Source organism: Symphodus melops (assembly GCF_947650265.1).
Source record: "Symphodus melops genome assembly, chromosome: 4".
NCBI lineage: Eukaryota > Metazoa > Chordata > Actinopteri > Labriformes > Labridae > Symphodus > Symphodus melops.
This window is the reverse complement of record NC_136694.1, coordinates 30,214,405-30,231,321: the sequence shown is the minus strand read 5'-3', so window position 1 is coordinate 30,231,321 and position 16,917 is coordinate 30,214,405. Positions and strand designations below refer to the sequence as shown.

General features: G+C 49.5%; 1 protein-coding gene and 1 long non-coding RNA gene across 7 annotated transcripts in view; one reads left to right on the top strand and one right to left on the bottom strand.

Moving 5' to 3' along the window:
- grip2b (glutamate receptor interacting protein 2b) overlaps nt 1-16,917 on the bottom strand; it is a 149,689-nt gene that overhangs the window by 27,912 nt on the left and 104,860 nt on the right. Inside the window, exon 1 of one of the 6 annotated variants that reach the window (XM_079341617.1) lies at nt 12,334-12,630. The exons of the other annotated variants lie outside the window; for them this stretch is intronic. Coding sequence (XP_079197743.1) covers nt 12,334-12,379 — 46 coding nt within the window. The 5' untranslated portion in view covers nt 12,380-12,630. Of the gene's footprint in view, nt 1-12,333; nt 12,631-16,917 lie in introns of those variants that run through there. 6 annotated transcript variants of the gene reach the window in all.
- The window catches only part of LOC306822609, a 138,074-nt gene that overhangs the window by 74,548 nt on the left and 46,609 nt on the right, over nt 1-16,917 (top strand). The gene's annotated exons all lie outside the window — the stretch shown is intronic.

Sequence of the window (16,917 nt, the reverse complement as noted above, 5' to 3'; positions counted from 1 at the left end):
GACGAGTTCCCGAGCTGACGGCTAAAAATACCTGCAGAGTCCGACTCCATCCACGGAGACTTGACATCTCACGTGAACCTGTTCCACCTCATCTCACCGCAGGAAGGGGACGTTTAGAGGCACCTTCGGATCCATGTGGAGGTGAAATAAATAAATGTTTAGAATTGAGACTGCAGTACTCATTTCAAACACTAGGGGTCAGTGTGAGATGTTGCCTCGATATCGTTTCTCTGAAAACAAGGTGACATCGTGCGACCTCATGTCTCCCACAGGAGCATTAACCATCATCTCACACTCAGGCGCTCGTGGTCAGTCCGCCTGTGGTGGTGGTTATGACATCATGGCGAACAATCAAAACCGCTATGGGAGAAATTAATGGTATTTTTACTTCCAGAACCATCCCTTACTTTTGTTTCAAACTCATAAAGAAGACTACATTTACGTTTGTTTTCACACAGGGATCGAACCCTCTGAGCAAGCTGCACACACACACACACACACACACACACACACACACACACACAGTCTAAAGTGTGTGTGTGTGTGTGTGTACCGCATTAGTGAGTGTGTATTTGGGCATCCCTGCACGAACTATCCTCAAGGCTCGGAAAGGAAGAAAGACGGAGAGAGAGGAAAAGAGAGCAGAGGTGGAAGGAGGCAAAATAAGCGGTCAGGATAATGACTCATGTCAGCTTTCTCCTGCAGACACACACACACACACACACACACACACACACACAGACACACACACACACTCTGGAGACACTTGAGATCACATTTAATGTTGCACACGGTCAGAGTGTTTCTCATCTCATCTCTGTCTGTATGCTCTCTTTTTCGTCTCTCTCTCTCTCTGGCTCATTCTGTGGGTTTCAAGTGCAAATGTATCCACACTCCGAGGATTATGGGTAAGTACTTTGAAGTGGCAAACGATGGCCTCCTGTGGCTCAGAGCAGAAAACACACATGGGTTCAGGAATGTGCATGACGTGTACTTTTGTACAGAGCACGTACACACACGCACGCACACACACAATAGGCAGCTGGTAAAGAGAAGATTTGCACACATGTCCGTTAGTGTAGAAAAAAGTAAACCATGCAAACACACTTCACAGCAAACATGAACACAAGTTTAAAACGTCAACAAAAAAGTGTCATCACATTCAATAACTATCGACGGGTGAAGTCCAACGTTATATGCAGATGATGCAGAAATTCATCTTCACACACTTCGAAAACTGTGCACAGAATTAGCAGCGACGACCAAACGGCGTTCAGCAGGGCAACGACTGCAGCCTAAACTCTACTCATCACAGAGAGCTGTCTCCCCCCCTCCTCTCACACAGCTCTGCATGTGGAGGACACTGTAGCTTCAGTGTTTAGCCAGCTCTGCATGTGGTGGACACTGTAGCTTCAGTGTTTAGCCAGCTCTGCATGTAGAGACACTGTAGCTTCAGTGTTTAGCCAGCTCTGCATGTGGTGGACACTGTAGCTTCAGTGTTTAGCCAGCTCTGCATGTGGTGGACACTGTAGCTTCAGTGTTTAGCCAGCTCTACATGTGGTGGACACTGTAGCTTCAGTGTTTAGCCAGCTCTGCATGGGTCTGTAAAGCTTTCTGCGTTCTAACCTCTCTCCATGTTTCATCTCCAACATTGATCCTAGTTTGAGCAGCTTTCTGCTGCTGGAGCTTATTAGAAACATGCAGAGGCTTTTTAGCTCGGGTACAATCACTTCTATCTGAAGCAGTTCCACTGCCCGCTTCCATCGCTGCAACACCTGTTCACCTGATAACTGCTCTCATATCTGGCAAACCCAGGGGCGTCCAAAACGGCCTTCAAAGCCCCGCCTACCTTCTCTGGTCCAATCAGATCCAGAGCATTCAGGAGCAGAATCTAAAGTTAGAAGGAGGACATACTGGCTGCTGCATTGTTGTCAGAGAAGCTTCAACACAGCAGGTTTCCTTCATGATCACACAGGAAGAGAGCAGCTCTCTGATTGGCTGATTGATCACAGAGGAAGAGAGCAGCTCTCTGATTGGTCCTTTAACGATAGTGACTCTGAGTTGCCCTTGCGTCTCGTCTCTGTCTCTTCCCCACACTTCTTACTTTCACTCCCTCTAGTTCCTTAATTCCACTCCCTCTGTATGAGTCTATATCTCCCCCCGCTGTGCGTCTCCATTCCATCACTCTAATAGCTCTCTGCACTGCAGGACACAAATGAGGACAGATGGAGACTAAAGAAGAGTCTGACGACAGGAGTAAAACAGAGAGGACAGGAGGAAGGATGTTATTAAAGAGCTGCATGCAGGAAAAGAGAGCTTGGCAGACGTTAGATCCAGGAGAAGAAGGTGATGATTGGAGGAAATGAGAAACAGCACAGAGGGAGACACAGGCGTGGTTTGTATTTTATTTTAGGCGAGACTTTTATATAACACATTTCTGCAAGAAGACAAGTCAGGGAGCTTCACACATGCAGCAGCAGAACAACAAGAGATCCATGCAGGAACCCGACTACAAAGACTTCCACGACTGATCAGATCAAATGAAACAAAGTCTCATCGAGGAACGTAAACGTTAGCGTGCAGCAATCATCGGAGGATTTGATTTGAGGAGTCAGCCGTCACAAGGGATTCAATATACGTCTAAATATAAGACACATGACAGTGAGACACAATGCAAAGATTGTGCCCTCAGCGAGGAGAGGAGGCAGATCAGCTGTTTGTGGCGTCGCTGCCTCGCTGCATGTCGCTGAGTTTGAAATGCAAATGAACCCCCCCCCCCAAAAAAAAAGTCTGAGTTCTGCTCTTCTTCTGTGGATTCTGTGCCGCGGCAGCTACCCGAGCTGTCAGTCGGCTCATCATTCACTCTCTCATATCTCCTCTCTCTCTCTCTCTCGCTCGCTCTCTGGATGGATTCAGGTTACTGAATTGAAATTACACACAAGGCAGTTTTTTTTTGTTTTTTTTAAGTTCTTCTTGTTCGGGAGCATTTTCTCTACCCGGGCAGATTTAATGAATCAAAGACGGGAAAAGAATTAAAGGAAAAATGTTTCTCACCAGAGCTGATCTGGATCTTCAAAGCGATGATCAAAAAGCATCATTTAAAACTCGACTCAACAAACAGAGCCGGGAGCCGCCCGCTTGTTTTTCTGACAATGACGGTGATTAAAGATGAAGTGACAGCTGATTCCTTTCGCTAAAACATGCCCGCTCTTTCCCACCCGTAGACCTGAACCTGGACCAGGCCGCCCCCCACGAGGGAGAGCGAGCCAAAGAGATGCACGCCGCCAAGCGGGTAACACTGCAGGAGCTCGGGTTCGAACCCCCCGGCTCCGCCCACAAACGTCCCGAGTCAACCAGGACAAATCAGAACAGTAAAATGCAGCTGGAGCAGCAGCACATGTATGATGTCACTAAACGTGACGGTGGTCTCTGCAGGAGTTTGAGTAGAGCAGATGGAAACAAATACCTGCGGCCATGGCGGTCACCCTGACACGCTGGAGGAATGACGACCGCACGTTAAAGATGGACACTTTGGGTTCAACGCTCCGTGAAAGAGCGTTTAGACGGTTAAATGGACTTGAGCTTGTGTTGTTCTTTTCTCGTCTTCTAAACACTCAAGGCGCCGTCTTGTTATGTATACTGACAATCACAAGTAACCACAATGTTGCCTGCCCCTGAACGCATCACGTGCTGCAAACTAATCGCTGTCGTTCACCGGTTCAGTAAGAGATCGATCGGCAGCTCTTCGTGTCATTCTGATGATGCTGCAGTCTCGCTGTGTTTCGTCCTCGCCACTCCCTCTGAGCAACCACGGATCAATACCCAGACGGAGCACTTCCTGTCTCGATCCCCACGCTGTTTGCTCGTGTTCGCCGCGGTGTCGTAGATGCTGACCGACCTCGGTGCATTGAGTGAGTCGCTCTCTGAGCAGCATGTGGCTTCTGAAACGCCGACATCTACCGTCCCGTTCAGATCTCGCCTCCCTCCCTCTGCTGCCTCAACCCGGCCTTGACATAATGAGGCCAGCGTTCCCAAAGTGTGAAGCCCTGTGTCTGTCTTTCTTATCGTCCCGCTCTCTTCCATTCTTTGTTTGTTGGCTTTATATTTTGTTTCTCTCCCCGTGGACTCATTGTTGTCACTGACAGCGAGCTAAGGGAGCTGAGAAAGGCCAAACAAGCGTGTTTTTGAAAAGGTTCCTGAAAGGGCTTCTTCAAAGTGTCAGCCCGGCCTTTGTCTGCCTCGAACCGCCGAACAATACCTGCACTTTGAATCTTCCCTTCTTTACGCAAACATGCAACAACATGGCCCGCCATCACTACCTCCATATCACGCCTCTCTCTCCGTTTTCCTCTCTTTCATTCAAGTCTTTTTTTTTTATTACTTGCTCTTCTCTTATTCTGAAATCTGTTTTGCGCACTACTCCACTGTTCAACGCACTCCCGTCAACGATCCTGTTTCCAAATCAGTGTGTATCAGGCTGGACAGGAAGTCAGATCAGGAGGTGCACGGAGCGTCCGGTCATTTTCAAAATAAAACACAACATGCCGACTTCCTGATCACTTCATCAACATGATGTGAAAACGGACGGAAAGCGTGTCTCTCTTTCTTCTTTCCATGTGTGCACTTGATTTAAACTCCCACTCTTTGGCTCACCCAGCCGGGCGTCATTTAGCACACACACACACACACACACACACACACACGCCGCCAATGAAAACAGAGAGCGCTGCGTTCATGCATTAAAAATAAATAACTGTTGTTTGTTCCCAGAGTGTGACCTGCAGCCAGCAGCTCATCAGCTCAGTTATAAAAACCGAACGTCCTGCTGCCGCTTGTTCCTGACAGATGGCTTAAATTTTGATGTTGGCGCGCCTCGATAGCCCGCAGTCATCTTCCTCTATCAAAAGTCATACATCAATATGACGACGGCACAGAGGTGAGATTCAAGCCAAAAAATAAAAAGCCATCAGAGAGCCGTTTGATTGGATGATACGCTCGATAGCTACGACCAAATGTGCGATTGTTGACGCAGAGAGCCTGGTGACTGTTGGCCGTTAACGGCACGTTTTATTTCACAGCGATTGTCATTGATGAAGGACAGAACAGCTGTTGGACGTGAAGGAATAAATGAAACTAGTTTGTTTATCATCAATCATAAAACGGAGTTATAAACAAGTGTGATCAGAGGCAACGCTCATCTTAAAGGTCGAAGATTCTGATAAATCCTCCATCTTCCTCTAACATGTGTCTCTATCTGTCTCCAAACCCTCCAATGATGAGAAAAGTCCATCCTCTCCGTCTTCTGCCTGCTCAAACAGGCCGTTTGGAGATGTTCCCTTCATGACATCACAAAGGGCAGTAGCCCCTCCCCTTCATGACATCACAAAGGGCAGTAGCCCCTCCCCCAGGTGGGTGACACTCCCACAGCTAGGTGTTTGTTCTGCCCTCTGAGTCTGCCTTCTCACCGTAAACAATAGGACATGGAGCCAGAAAGCAGCGAGTACACCCGAGCCCTTCCAGAGAGGGGGCGTGGTCAGACACAGCTCATTTACATATTTAAAGCTACAGACACAGAAACAGCCTGTTCTGAGCAGGGCTGAAATAGAGGCGTTTATAGACATGATCAAATACAGGATCAGAGTGGATTTACAACAACACACTTCACACACATGATGAAGAGGAGCGAGGACACTGATTTCACCTGAAGAGGAGGAGGAGGTCATGTGACCTTTAAATGTCAGACAAGATGAAACTAGAAAAATAAACTTCATGAGACCGTGCCCTGAAAAGTACTCGAGCGTTGGATATCTAGTTGCATTGTTGATGCTGCGTCTGTTAAATATTTACGTCTTCGCTCTGGGAAGTTCAATTTCCCCTCGCTAACAGTACAACATGTGATGCTTTTATTTTGAAGGTGGACCAACTGAAGTGTGTGGTGCTTTGTGTTGACGAACTGACTCAAATCCTGACACTCAGAAGCTCAAAAAATAAAACGGCTCACGTTGAGCCGGACACATTTTTTTCTCCTGTATTGAGAGAAGTCACAGGTCAACATGACGTTAATAATGCTACGTTAGCTCCACTTTGAACAGCAAGCTAACGGGCTCGTTGGTAGTTGGGACCCTCCAAAAAGAAAGCACAGAATCAAGCTGACGTGCATCCTGTAAGGACCGGCTGTTGGCATCGTATATCTATACTTTAACATGGAGTTGAGCTCTCTGCAGAGCAAACGGTGAGTTTCGGACTTTCAGCAGATCTTTAAAATGAAGTAGAAGTGCAGCCTTTTCTCCCGCCTGCATGGCAACGTTTGTGCCGCTTCTCTTATATTTTATTCAGACACAAATCATTAACACGAGCTGCTGCTTCTTCTTCTTCTCCTCTTCATGTTTGCCAGTTTTGTCTCGGCGCCTGAAGCTCCGCGGGGATCAGAGCGAGAGTGACTCAAGTCGTTCACTTTCAGATTAATAATCTATTTTGTTTTTCTACAAAAGAAAAAAGTGGAATTCTTGGAAAGTTGTTTCAGATACGTTCACTTCCTCTTCTCGGCTGCTTCTGTGCCCGCGTCCACTTGAAGACGTGGTCTCAGGACGGACTGGTGTGTATCCACGCCGCTCGGGCCGTTTGCTCCTCTGAGCTGGCTCCTTGTTGGCAGGTCTGAAATCAGTCACTTCTTTTCGTTCTGCTTTTTGGCAGCGGGGGGGGGGGGGAGTGAACACACCCGGACACTTCCTGCCCGTCCAGCAGTTTTATCCTCTCCTCTTTTTCTCTCTCGTTTCTTCTTGTTTCACTCTGACTTGTTGGACGTTTTCTCGTCCGTCACCGCTTCCTCTCTCTCTCTCTCCGTTTCAAACTCTCACCTTTCTCACCTTGTCTTCCCTCCATTGCTATCTCTCTCTTTAAAACCCTCCTCACATCCCCACCCTCCGACTGGCCCACTCAGCGGAAACATGGCGGCAGTGTTTGTTCGTTGGGAGCTCACACACCTTTACATCGATCATAAACCTCTTCCTGCAGACCGAGCAGCTTCTCCTTAAACACACGTCGGCCTGGATGATGGATCCTTCACTCTGCTGCTGGGACACCTGAGCCTCACTTCCTGTTTCTCTGTGCGACTAATAACCTGTTTCGTTGCCTCGTTTTGGAGAACTTGTTGTTCTCGCCGTGTTTCCGGATCTTTCTGTTCTGTGTTCTCTTTGTCATTTTTCACCCCATTGTTTCCCGTCTCTTTCCATTTCCCCCCTCGGTCCCTGTTGACTCTTCTCATTTCTGTTCCTCTCTCTCTCTCTCTCTCTCTCTCTCTGTGTCTGACTCTCTCTGCTCTGCAGCTGTCTCATCTTTCCCCCTCTCTCTCTCTCTCTCTCTCTCCATCTTTCACCACGTTATGCCTCCATTTCTGCCTCAGTCTATCAGTCTCTCACTCCCACACACCCTTGCCTCCCCTCTCTCTCTCTCTCTCTCTCTCAGCTGGAGGTATAAATAGGACTACTAATAAAGCACTAATTAATCTCTGGTGACAAAATCAAAGAAAGCACATCTGCATAGCTAAGAGGAGCAACAGAGGGAGATCGAGGGTGGAGAAGGAGAGGGGTCGACATGAGGAGAGAGAGGTAGAAGAAGAAATAATGAGGATGAAGGTAGGTAGGTATTAGAATAGATAGCATCATGAGCCCCATGCAAGGCGGGATAATGTGTGTAAGAATGTCTGAGAGTCTGCAGGATGAGGAGGAGAGTGACGGACAGAACAGCCGTCACTTTAAAACAAGGAGACTGTAACGGTTCTCACTGTCGATGACAACGAGACGCTTCAGACTCGTCCGGTCTGCATGCTGGAGCGTAATTGTTAAGGCACATTAGTCAGCTCAGCTTCCACTTGGACACTCTCTCTTTCTGCTGCTGAATTATTTAAACTGCCCGCTTCAGATCCACAGCTCCACCAGCAGAGACACCGCTGTCATTCTGCTGTCAGTGTTTGTACTGATCCCTCTGCGAGACGCACTTAAAGCTCATCTGAAGAGTGAAGCACAACGTTTCAGATGCTGCTGATGAACGCTGGCTGTTTCCTCTGTGATCAGACATGAAACCCGCAGCAGCCAGTATGTCCTCCTTCTAACTTTAGATTCTGCTCCTGAATGCTCTGGATCTGATTGGACCAGAGAAGGTAGGCGGGGCTTTGAAGGCCGTTTTGGACGCCCCTGGGTTTGCCAGATATGAGAGCAGTTATCAGGTGAACAGGTGTTGCAGCGATGGAAGCGGGCAGTGGAACTGCTTCAGATAGAAGTGATTGTACCCGAGCTAAAAAGCCTCTGCATGTTTCTAATAAGCTCCAGCAGCAGAAAGCTGCTCAAACTAGGATCAATGTTGGAGATGAAACATGGAGAGAGGTTAGAACGCAGAAAGCTTCACAGACCCATGCAGAGCTGGCTAAACACTGAAGCTACAGTGTCCACCACATGCAGAGCTGGCTAAACACTGAAGCTACAGTGTCCACCACATGCAGAGCTGGCTAAACACTGAAGCTACAGTGTCCACCACATGCAGAGCTGGCTAAACACTGAAGCTACAGTGTCCACCACATGCAGAGCTGGCTAAACACTGAAGCTACAGTGTCCACCACATGCAGAGCTGGCTAAACACTGAAGCTACAGTGTCCACCACATGCAGAGCTGGCTAAACACTGAAGCTACAGTGTCCACCACATGCAGAGCTGTGTGAGAGGAGGGGGCGGAGCCAGCTCTCTGTGATGTACCTCCTTTAAACGCTTCATTCCTTCAGTTGTAGTTTAAACTCTGTTTTTCAGGGTTTTTATTAAATGTCGTCGAGTGAGTGTCTGACAGTTTCGTCCCTCCGGTACCTGCTGTCAAATTAAACTCCGAGCTGGCGGCTCTGTGGCGAGCTGATGCTCCCACTGGACAGGCAGCTAATCTGCAGAACAACCAATCGGCTGCCTGGAGAGAAGAGACAGCTCCATTTGCTCGTCCTGTGATGTTTGATGTCACTTCACAGGCCAACCTGCCGGCTCTGGGTTTGTTAAAGTCCAGAGAGACTAGGAGAGGAATCAGAGCGAGAGTGTAGCCCTGCAGCGTGGACTCAGAGCAGCCCGCTGACACCAGGTGACACCAGGTGACACCAGGTGACACGGGCGTCACGACTGTTGTGTTGGCAGGGGAACAGCTAACTCGAGGAACGATGGCACCTTACAAGAACTTTGATTCTTCTTTTAAATTAAACCCCGACAACAAATCCAGAAGTCCTGGATTATGTCTGGTTTCAATTATGACAAAGTGCAGAAACTTCTGCAGAAATGCATCAGCATTGCATTTTGATCTGTGCATGGCGAGCACGGTGCTACACCGGGGCTAGGGGGCGCTATTATGCCCCCTCACGTATGTTTGCTTTTGGATAAAAAAAAGTAACTATGAATTCACAGCACGCCAACATATTAGTCAAGCTCCCGATCAGCACAGGGCGCGAAAGACGTGTTTCGTAAGCAGCTGATGTTTGTGGATGTCGTCACAGACGAGGCTCCCTCCTCGGGGAGGAAACCAAACAGCTGATTTGTGATGGATGTTCGAGTGTGTGTGTGATTTCACACTCACGCTGCTGAACGCTGACGTGTCGCTAACCTTTTCACTTTAATGTCACTGAACTTCACTGAAGCGTCTCCGTCAGCGTGCACAGTGCTGCTCTGAAGTGAGTCCTCGTCCTCACTGATTGTACGAGTGCTTCAACCTCTGAAGCTTCTTCATTCAATTTATCAAATCTGAATCTCTTCCAGCTGGACTCCACAACGTGTCCCTTTGTTGTCCCTACTTTATTTCCTGTCCACCCTCCCATGTCCACGTTTGAACCTCGTTTGAACCTTTGTTTCCTTTGCTGCTAAACTGAAGATTCTTTCAGGGGTATATGGCGTTCCAGAGCAGCCTTCTTTCCCCAGCGCCCCCTGCAGGGACACACGGGGGACTCCAGCGCCCCCTGCAGGGACACACGGGGGACTCCAGCGCCCCCTGCAGGGACACACGGGGGACTCCAGCGCCCCCTGCAGGGACACACGGGGGACTCCAGCGCCCCCTGCAGGAACACACGGGGGACTCCAGCGCCCCCTGTAGGAACACACGGGGGACTCCAGCGCCCCCTGCAGGGACACACGGGGGACTCCAGCGCCCCCTGCAGGGACACACGGGGGACTCCAGCGCCCCCTGCAGGAACACACGGGGGACTCCAGCGCCCCCTGCAGGGACACACAGGGGACTCCAGCGCCCCCTGTAGGAACACACAGGGGACTCCAGCGCCCCCTGCAGGGACACACAGGGGACTCCAGCGCCCCCTGCAGGGACACACAGGGGACTCCAGCGCCCCCTGCAGGAACACACGGGGGACTCCAGCGCCCCCTGCAGGGACACACAGGGGACTCCAGCGCCCCCTGTAGGAACACACGGGGGACTCCAGCGCCCCCTGTAGGAACACACAGGGGACTCCAGCGCCCCCTGTAGGAACACACGGGGGACTCCAGCGCCCCCTGCAGGAACACACGGGGGACTCCAGCGCCCCCTGCAGGGACACACGGGGGACTCCAGCGCCCCCTGCAGGGACACACGGGGGACTCCAGCGCCCCCTGCAGGGACAGTTCACAGTTTATGGTTAAAGTCTCTTTTTTCGTGCCGTCTTGTGGAGGCTCTGCGAGCTTTGTGAAATATGCGGATCTGTTAGAAGTGGGACACTGTCATCTCCTAATGCCACGTGGTGGACGCGAGGAACACGGCGGTGATTCATCTCTTTCCCTGCGTGCTAAAATCAGGAACTTAAAGAGGCCCTTCCTCTGTGAGTTCACATTGTCGTCGTTGTGAGAGGAGTCTCAGGGCGGCTGCGGCGCCAGATCCTGACGGGCCGACAGGCGGCGTGTTGTCCCCGTTTGCCTCCCCTTTCCACTGCGTCTCCAGGCTGCACTTCAAAGCAATAGATCCCCAACTTCATAAATAAATGAGCAGGAGGAGGAAAAGGGAAAACTGCACATTTCTCTCCGACAAACACGGGCGGGGGAGCGCCGCGCTCAGACTGCAAACATCAGCATGTAGAAACGACAAGATCATTAAACACACAGGAAGGAAGAAAACCATGAGTGACTGAAGACTTTAACCCTCACTGTGACATCACAGCGTCGACAGCATGACACCATCAAAGTGATGGAACAGGAAGTCCACATTAGAACATGATTCACCCCCGAAAACACGATCGATCAGCTTCTTTTAGGCCGACTTAAGACACAATCGTACAACATTGAATTATTGAAATGGATCTGATGGTGTCAGCGCCTCACTGAACACTCAGTGCACATGTCTCTGATTCAAACACAGACTGAAGGAGCTCCACATCCAGACTCAAAGATCAGCTGCACAAGATAACACACACACACGCACGCACACACACACACACACACCGGGGATAGAGGCTGCAAAGTGTTCACAAAGATTACACATAAAGACACAACCACACTTCCAACAGAAGATCTTAGCTGAGCAGGAGAAACAGCAGGATGAAGACCCGGCAGGAATCCTTCATTAAATCCTTCAATTAAAACATTTACATGAAAATTAAATGGTTTTATTAAAATTAAAAGTTTTGTTTTTAGGTCATCTCTAATCTTCAGATTTCTCTTTCTTCAAAAATATCAGGTGCAGAGACACTCCACATGAGCTGCAGAAATCACAACATTATAAACAAGACCATCATCATCATCATCATCATCATCATCATCATCATCATTAATCCAATTGACCAAAGAAAAACAAAACTTGTCAAGTGTGGTTCAGTTAAAGTCATGCACAACATTTCCTCATATACAGGAAGTGAATGCATGCATATGTTAGCCAAGTGCACGCGGACACTTCATGACACTTCTAATATTGATTCTCCTGCAGAATAAAATGAATCACCGGAACACATCAAGTCAGAAAACTGTGAAAAACGTTCCAACAAATCAGCCAATAAAACCCGTTAAAAATCATCTCCAGCGCGTGCACAGCAAACTCACGAGCGCTCAGGTGAGTTCTGTGGATGTGATGAACAGGTGGAGAAATAACCTGTGATCGCGCAGCTTCATCCCGTTATGCCTCCTGTCTGACATGACTGACAGAACATGCAGCTCTGAATCCGGATCAAGCTTCAGCCCGATGACAAACAAACACTCATCAATCAATCAGACGGTGATCGATGTCAGCGCGCGAGCAGGAGAAGAGCGCGAGAGGTTTTTTTTAAAGAGCTTCAAGTTGCGCTAATTTCAGTAAAATGAGAAGAGACGCGGTGAGAGATGAATTCATCCTCTCTCTCTCTTTTTACCTTTCAGCAGCAGCCTTCTCTTCAATATAGTCTGAAGAAAAAGCATTTTCCCCCAAAGCGGCTCCAGACTGGACGGATGAGAGTCTCCTCATGAAGAGCGGAGGAGGAAGAACTTCAGTCTGTCTGCACCTCTCCCTCTCTCTCTCTCTCTGCCTCCCCTCTCTCTCTCTCTCTCTTTCTCTCTCTCTCTCTCTCTCTCTCTCTCTCTCTCTCTCTCTCTCTCTCTCTGTCTCTCTCTCTGAGGAACTCCCTCCCTGTTGACACCAGCTGAACTGTAGGCTGCCTGTGTGTTTGTGTTTGTGTTGTGTGTGTGTGTGTGTGTGTGTGTGTGTGTGTGTGTGTGTGTGTGTGTGTGTGTGTGTGTGTGTGTGTGTGTGTGTGTGTGTGTGAGAGAGTCTCAGAAGAAAACAGGAATAAGAACTCGTCTCTATAATCGACTTTAATCAGGTCTCTTCTCAGTCTGCTTCTGCTCTGACACAGCTCGCATGTTCTCCTCCTCCTTTTCTTGATGCACTAATTTAATTACAGCATCCTCCTCTCTCTCTCTCTCCCTCTCTCTCTCCCTCTCTCTCACCCCCCCCCCTCCCTCCCCTCACATCTCCTTTTCTGATTATGCAAAAAAACTGTAGCTCAAAGCCTTCGGGACTTTTGATGCCCTAGTTCTTTTTCTCTTCACAGTCTGTATCTTGTGGGCTTGTATATGTGTGAAACCTGTGTGTGCATGTGTGTGTGTGTGTGTGTGTGTGTGTGAGTGTTTGAGTGTGTGTGTGTGTGTGTGTAATGTGCGAAGGCCAAGTGTAGCCAAAAGATGAAAGCCTGCAGCTCTGAAGCCCACCACATCGTGACTTATTCCTCGGCTCCCCCGTCGGTTTGTGATCAGAAGGTGACCGGTGTCGCTTGAAGTGACATGAAACACTCTCTCTCTCTCTCGTGCACACATTCATCCCAAGTCTTCCTCTTCACACTCGCTCTGAATCGGGATGGGAGCGGAGCATACATTGAGGAACAGGCGGCACGGACTCAGACATCTGAACCGTCCACACATTCTGCACGCTCTCACATTCACAAGTTTGTAGCTACACGATGATTCGCCTGCACAGTGCAGCGCACAAGTGTGACACGAGAGAGGAGCTGAACGTGAACAAGGAGCTGCCAGGTGTGCAGCTCACAGTCTGAGGGTTCAGGTAAAGGAGTGGAGGTCAGCTTGTAGAGCAGAAGTCATATAAACCACAGTTACACGTCACGGGAGGTGAACGCCACTTTAGCAGAAAACAAAAGTGTGAAGAAAAAAGAGCAACGAGGTGAAATCCTGAACTTCAGCACCACGGACAGCTCCGTCTGTCTGCACGAAGGTCGGGTAGGTTTGTCTGACCCTCAAAGTGCGGGAGAAGCAGCTCACACTTTCACGCAACCTTTTCCAGCCGTTCCTCTGCAACGCCCGCGTCTCCAAGTCGGAGTCCGTCCCGGTCTCGTTGCGTTCGCCCTGCAGGGAGGGACGAGCAGCGTTACTGGAGCTCAAACCTTCGACCCTGCAGTCTGAGCTGACCTCTCCATCACATCAAGGTCATCTTTAGTTTTCACTTTTCAAATAAGAGAACAGATTTACAAACATTAAAAGTTGTCAATTCCGTTTCCCCTCCTCCCCCACGGTGCACTGTAGATAAAATAAGGTTAAAATATGAAATAAAATGAGGTAAAAAAAGATAAACAATATTGACACTAATAAAATCTAAATGTGCAACAAGTACAAAGTTCAATAAAATGGAATCTAAAACAAGGTTTGAGAAAAAGTGAAAAGATGTGGATTTTGATATAACAGCAAAGAGTCGTCTTTGGTTTTTAGAGTGACTGAGACGTGACGGGATAAAGAGCTGGACTCACAGACGTCACTGCACGAGCAGCAGACACTTCAGTGTCAGCGACCTTTAAAGACACCAACACGTCATGTGGTGCAGCAGAGAAACAAAACTTTGCTGCTCCCTTCTTCCTCCCCGGAGCTGTCACAGTGGAAGCACGGGGGGGGGGGGGGGGGGGGGGGGGCGTCGAGGTAAACAAGCGAGTGTAATCCATCAACATGGCCCGGGTAACATAAAGGTTGTAAAAAAAGAAGCTATAGTCACCAGGCGTCTGTCTCTGTCACGCTGAGGCGGCGCCGCGCTCGCTTACACAAAGTGTCACGCACACAAGTTTCTCAAGTTTTAGTCTGGGGAGAGAAATGGTACGCAGCCTTCATGTGTCGGCGCTGAGATATCTGAGGGGAGGAGAACACAGACGCATAAAGCACCACGCATCATTCTGATTAGACATCCAGCATGACACCCGGCTGACAGCCAATCACAGTGATGGGTTATGTAACCTGTAAGAAAGTGAGACGTGGAGGTGTGTGCGTCTGCGCAGGGTAACACTGAAGACACGCCGAGCAACGTGCCTCAACTTACAACACCGTTAACAACTTTATAGACCAGACTAACAGAGAGCAGAGGGCTCCCAGATCAAGACCAGACTAACAGAGAGCAGAGGGCTCCCAGATCAAGACCAGACTAACAGAGAGCACAGGGCTCCCAGATCAAGACCAGACTAACAGAGAGCAGAGGGCTCCCAGATCAAGACCAGACTAACAGAGAGCAGAGGGCTCCCAGATCAAGACCAGACTAACAGAGAGCAGAGGGCTCCCAGATCAAGACCAGACTAACAGAGAGCAGAGGGCTCCCAGATCAAGACCAGACTAACAGAGAGCAGAGTGCTCCCAGATCAGGACCAGACTAACAGAGAGCAGAGGGCTCCCAGATCAAGACCAGACTAACAGAGAGCAGAGGGCTCCCAGATCAAGACCAGACTAACAGAGAGCAGAGTGCTCCCAGATCAGGACCAGACTAACAGAGAGCAGAGGGCTCCCAGATCAAGACCAGACTAACAGAGAGCAGAGGGCTCCCAGATCAAGACCAGACTAACAGAGAGCAGAGTGCTCCCAGATCAAGACCAGACTAACAGAGAGCAGAGGGCTCCCAGATCAAGACCAGACTAACAGAGAGCAGAGGGCTCCCAGATCAAGACCAAGACCAGACTAACAGAGAGCAGAGGGCTCCCAGATCAAGACCAGAGGGCTCCCAGATCAAGACCAGACTAACAGAGAGCAGAGGGCTCCCAGATCAAGACCAGACTAACAGAGAGCAGAGGGCTCCCAGATCAAGACCAGACTAACAGAGAGCACAGGGCTCCCAGATCAAGACCAGACTAACAGAGAGCAGAGGGCTCCCAGATCAAGACCAGACTAACAGAGAGCAGAGGGCTCCCAGATCAAGACCAGACTAACAGAGAGCAGAGGGCTCTCAGATCAAGACCAGACTAACAGAGAGCAGAGGGCTCCCAGATCAAGACCAGACTAACAGAGAGCACAGGGCTCCCAGATCAAGACCAGACTAACAGAGAGCAGAGGGCTCCCAGATCAAGACCAGAGTAACAGAGCAGAGGGCACCCAGATCAAGACCAGACTAACAGAGAGCAGAGTGCTCCCAGATCAAGACCAGACTAACAGAGAGCAGAGTGCTCCCAGATCAAGACCAGACTAACAGAGAGCAGAGGGCTCCCAGATCAAGACCAGACTAACAGAGAGCAGAGTGCTCCCAGATCAAGACCAGACTAACAGAGAGCAGAGGGCTCCCAGATCAAGACCAGACTAACAGAGAGCAGAGGGCTCCCACATCAAGACCAGACTAACAGAGAGCAGAGGGCTCCCAGATCAAGACCAGACTAAGAGAGAGCAGAGGGCTCCCAGATCAAGACCAGACTAACAGAGAGCAGAGGGCTCCCAGATCAAGACCAAGACCAGACTAACAGAGAGCAGAGTGCTCCCAGATCAAGACAAGACCAGACTAACAGAGACCAGAGTGCTCCCAGATCAAGACAAGACTAACAGAGACCAGAGTGCTCCCAGATCAAGACAAGACCAGACTAACAGAGACCAGAGTGCTCCCAGATCAAGAAAAGACTAACAGAGACCAGAGGGCTCCAAGATCAAGACCAGATTAACAGAGACCAGAATGCTTCCAGATAAAGACAAGACCAAGACCCAGGCAGGGCAAGACAGAGAAAGGACAAAGACATTTTGGGATCGAGAGTACGACAAGACCAAGACCGAGACCCAGGCTGTGTGAGACTGAGACAAGACCAAGACATTTATGGATCGAGACAGCACCAAGACCAGACTGAGACCATGTCTACTGTGCGGTGTCACTCACTTAGACCTTGACCTCGTAAAGAATGACATCATCGTCATCGATGCCGTGCGTCCAGCAGCCTCGGCGCTGCAGACGTGAATCTGTGCGAGTGAACAGCAGACATGAGGCTGACTGAGTGACGGGTGGTTGCGGCGATGTTGCGTAATGTTACATTAGACTGCACATGTGTTGCACGTTGTTGTGGTGCAGCAGCATGTTTCCAACTGACAGACCATCATCTCTTATTTATCCCCTGTGATGCAATCTGCACATGGAGCCAATGTGTGTTTACATCCTCACTTCATCTGTTCCTCAGTTCATGCCAGCAGACTCCGAGAGGAAGTGTTCTCCGTGACCGAGAGGACAT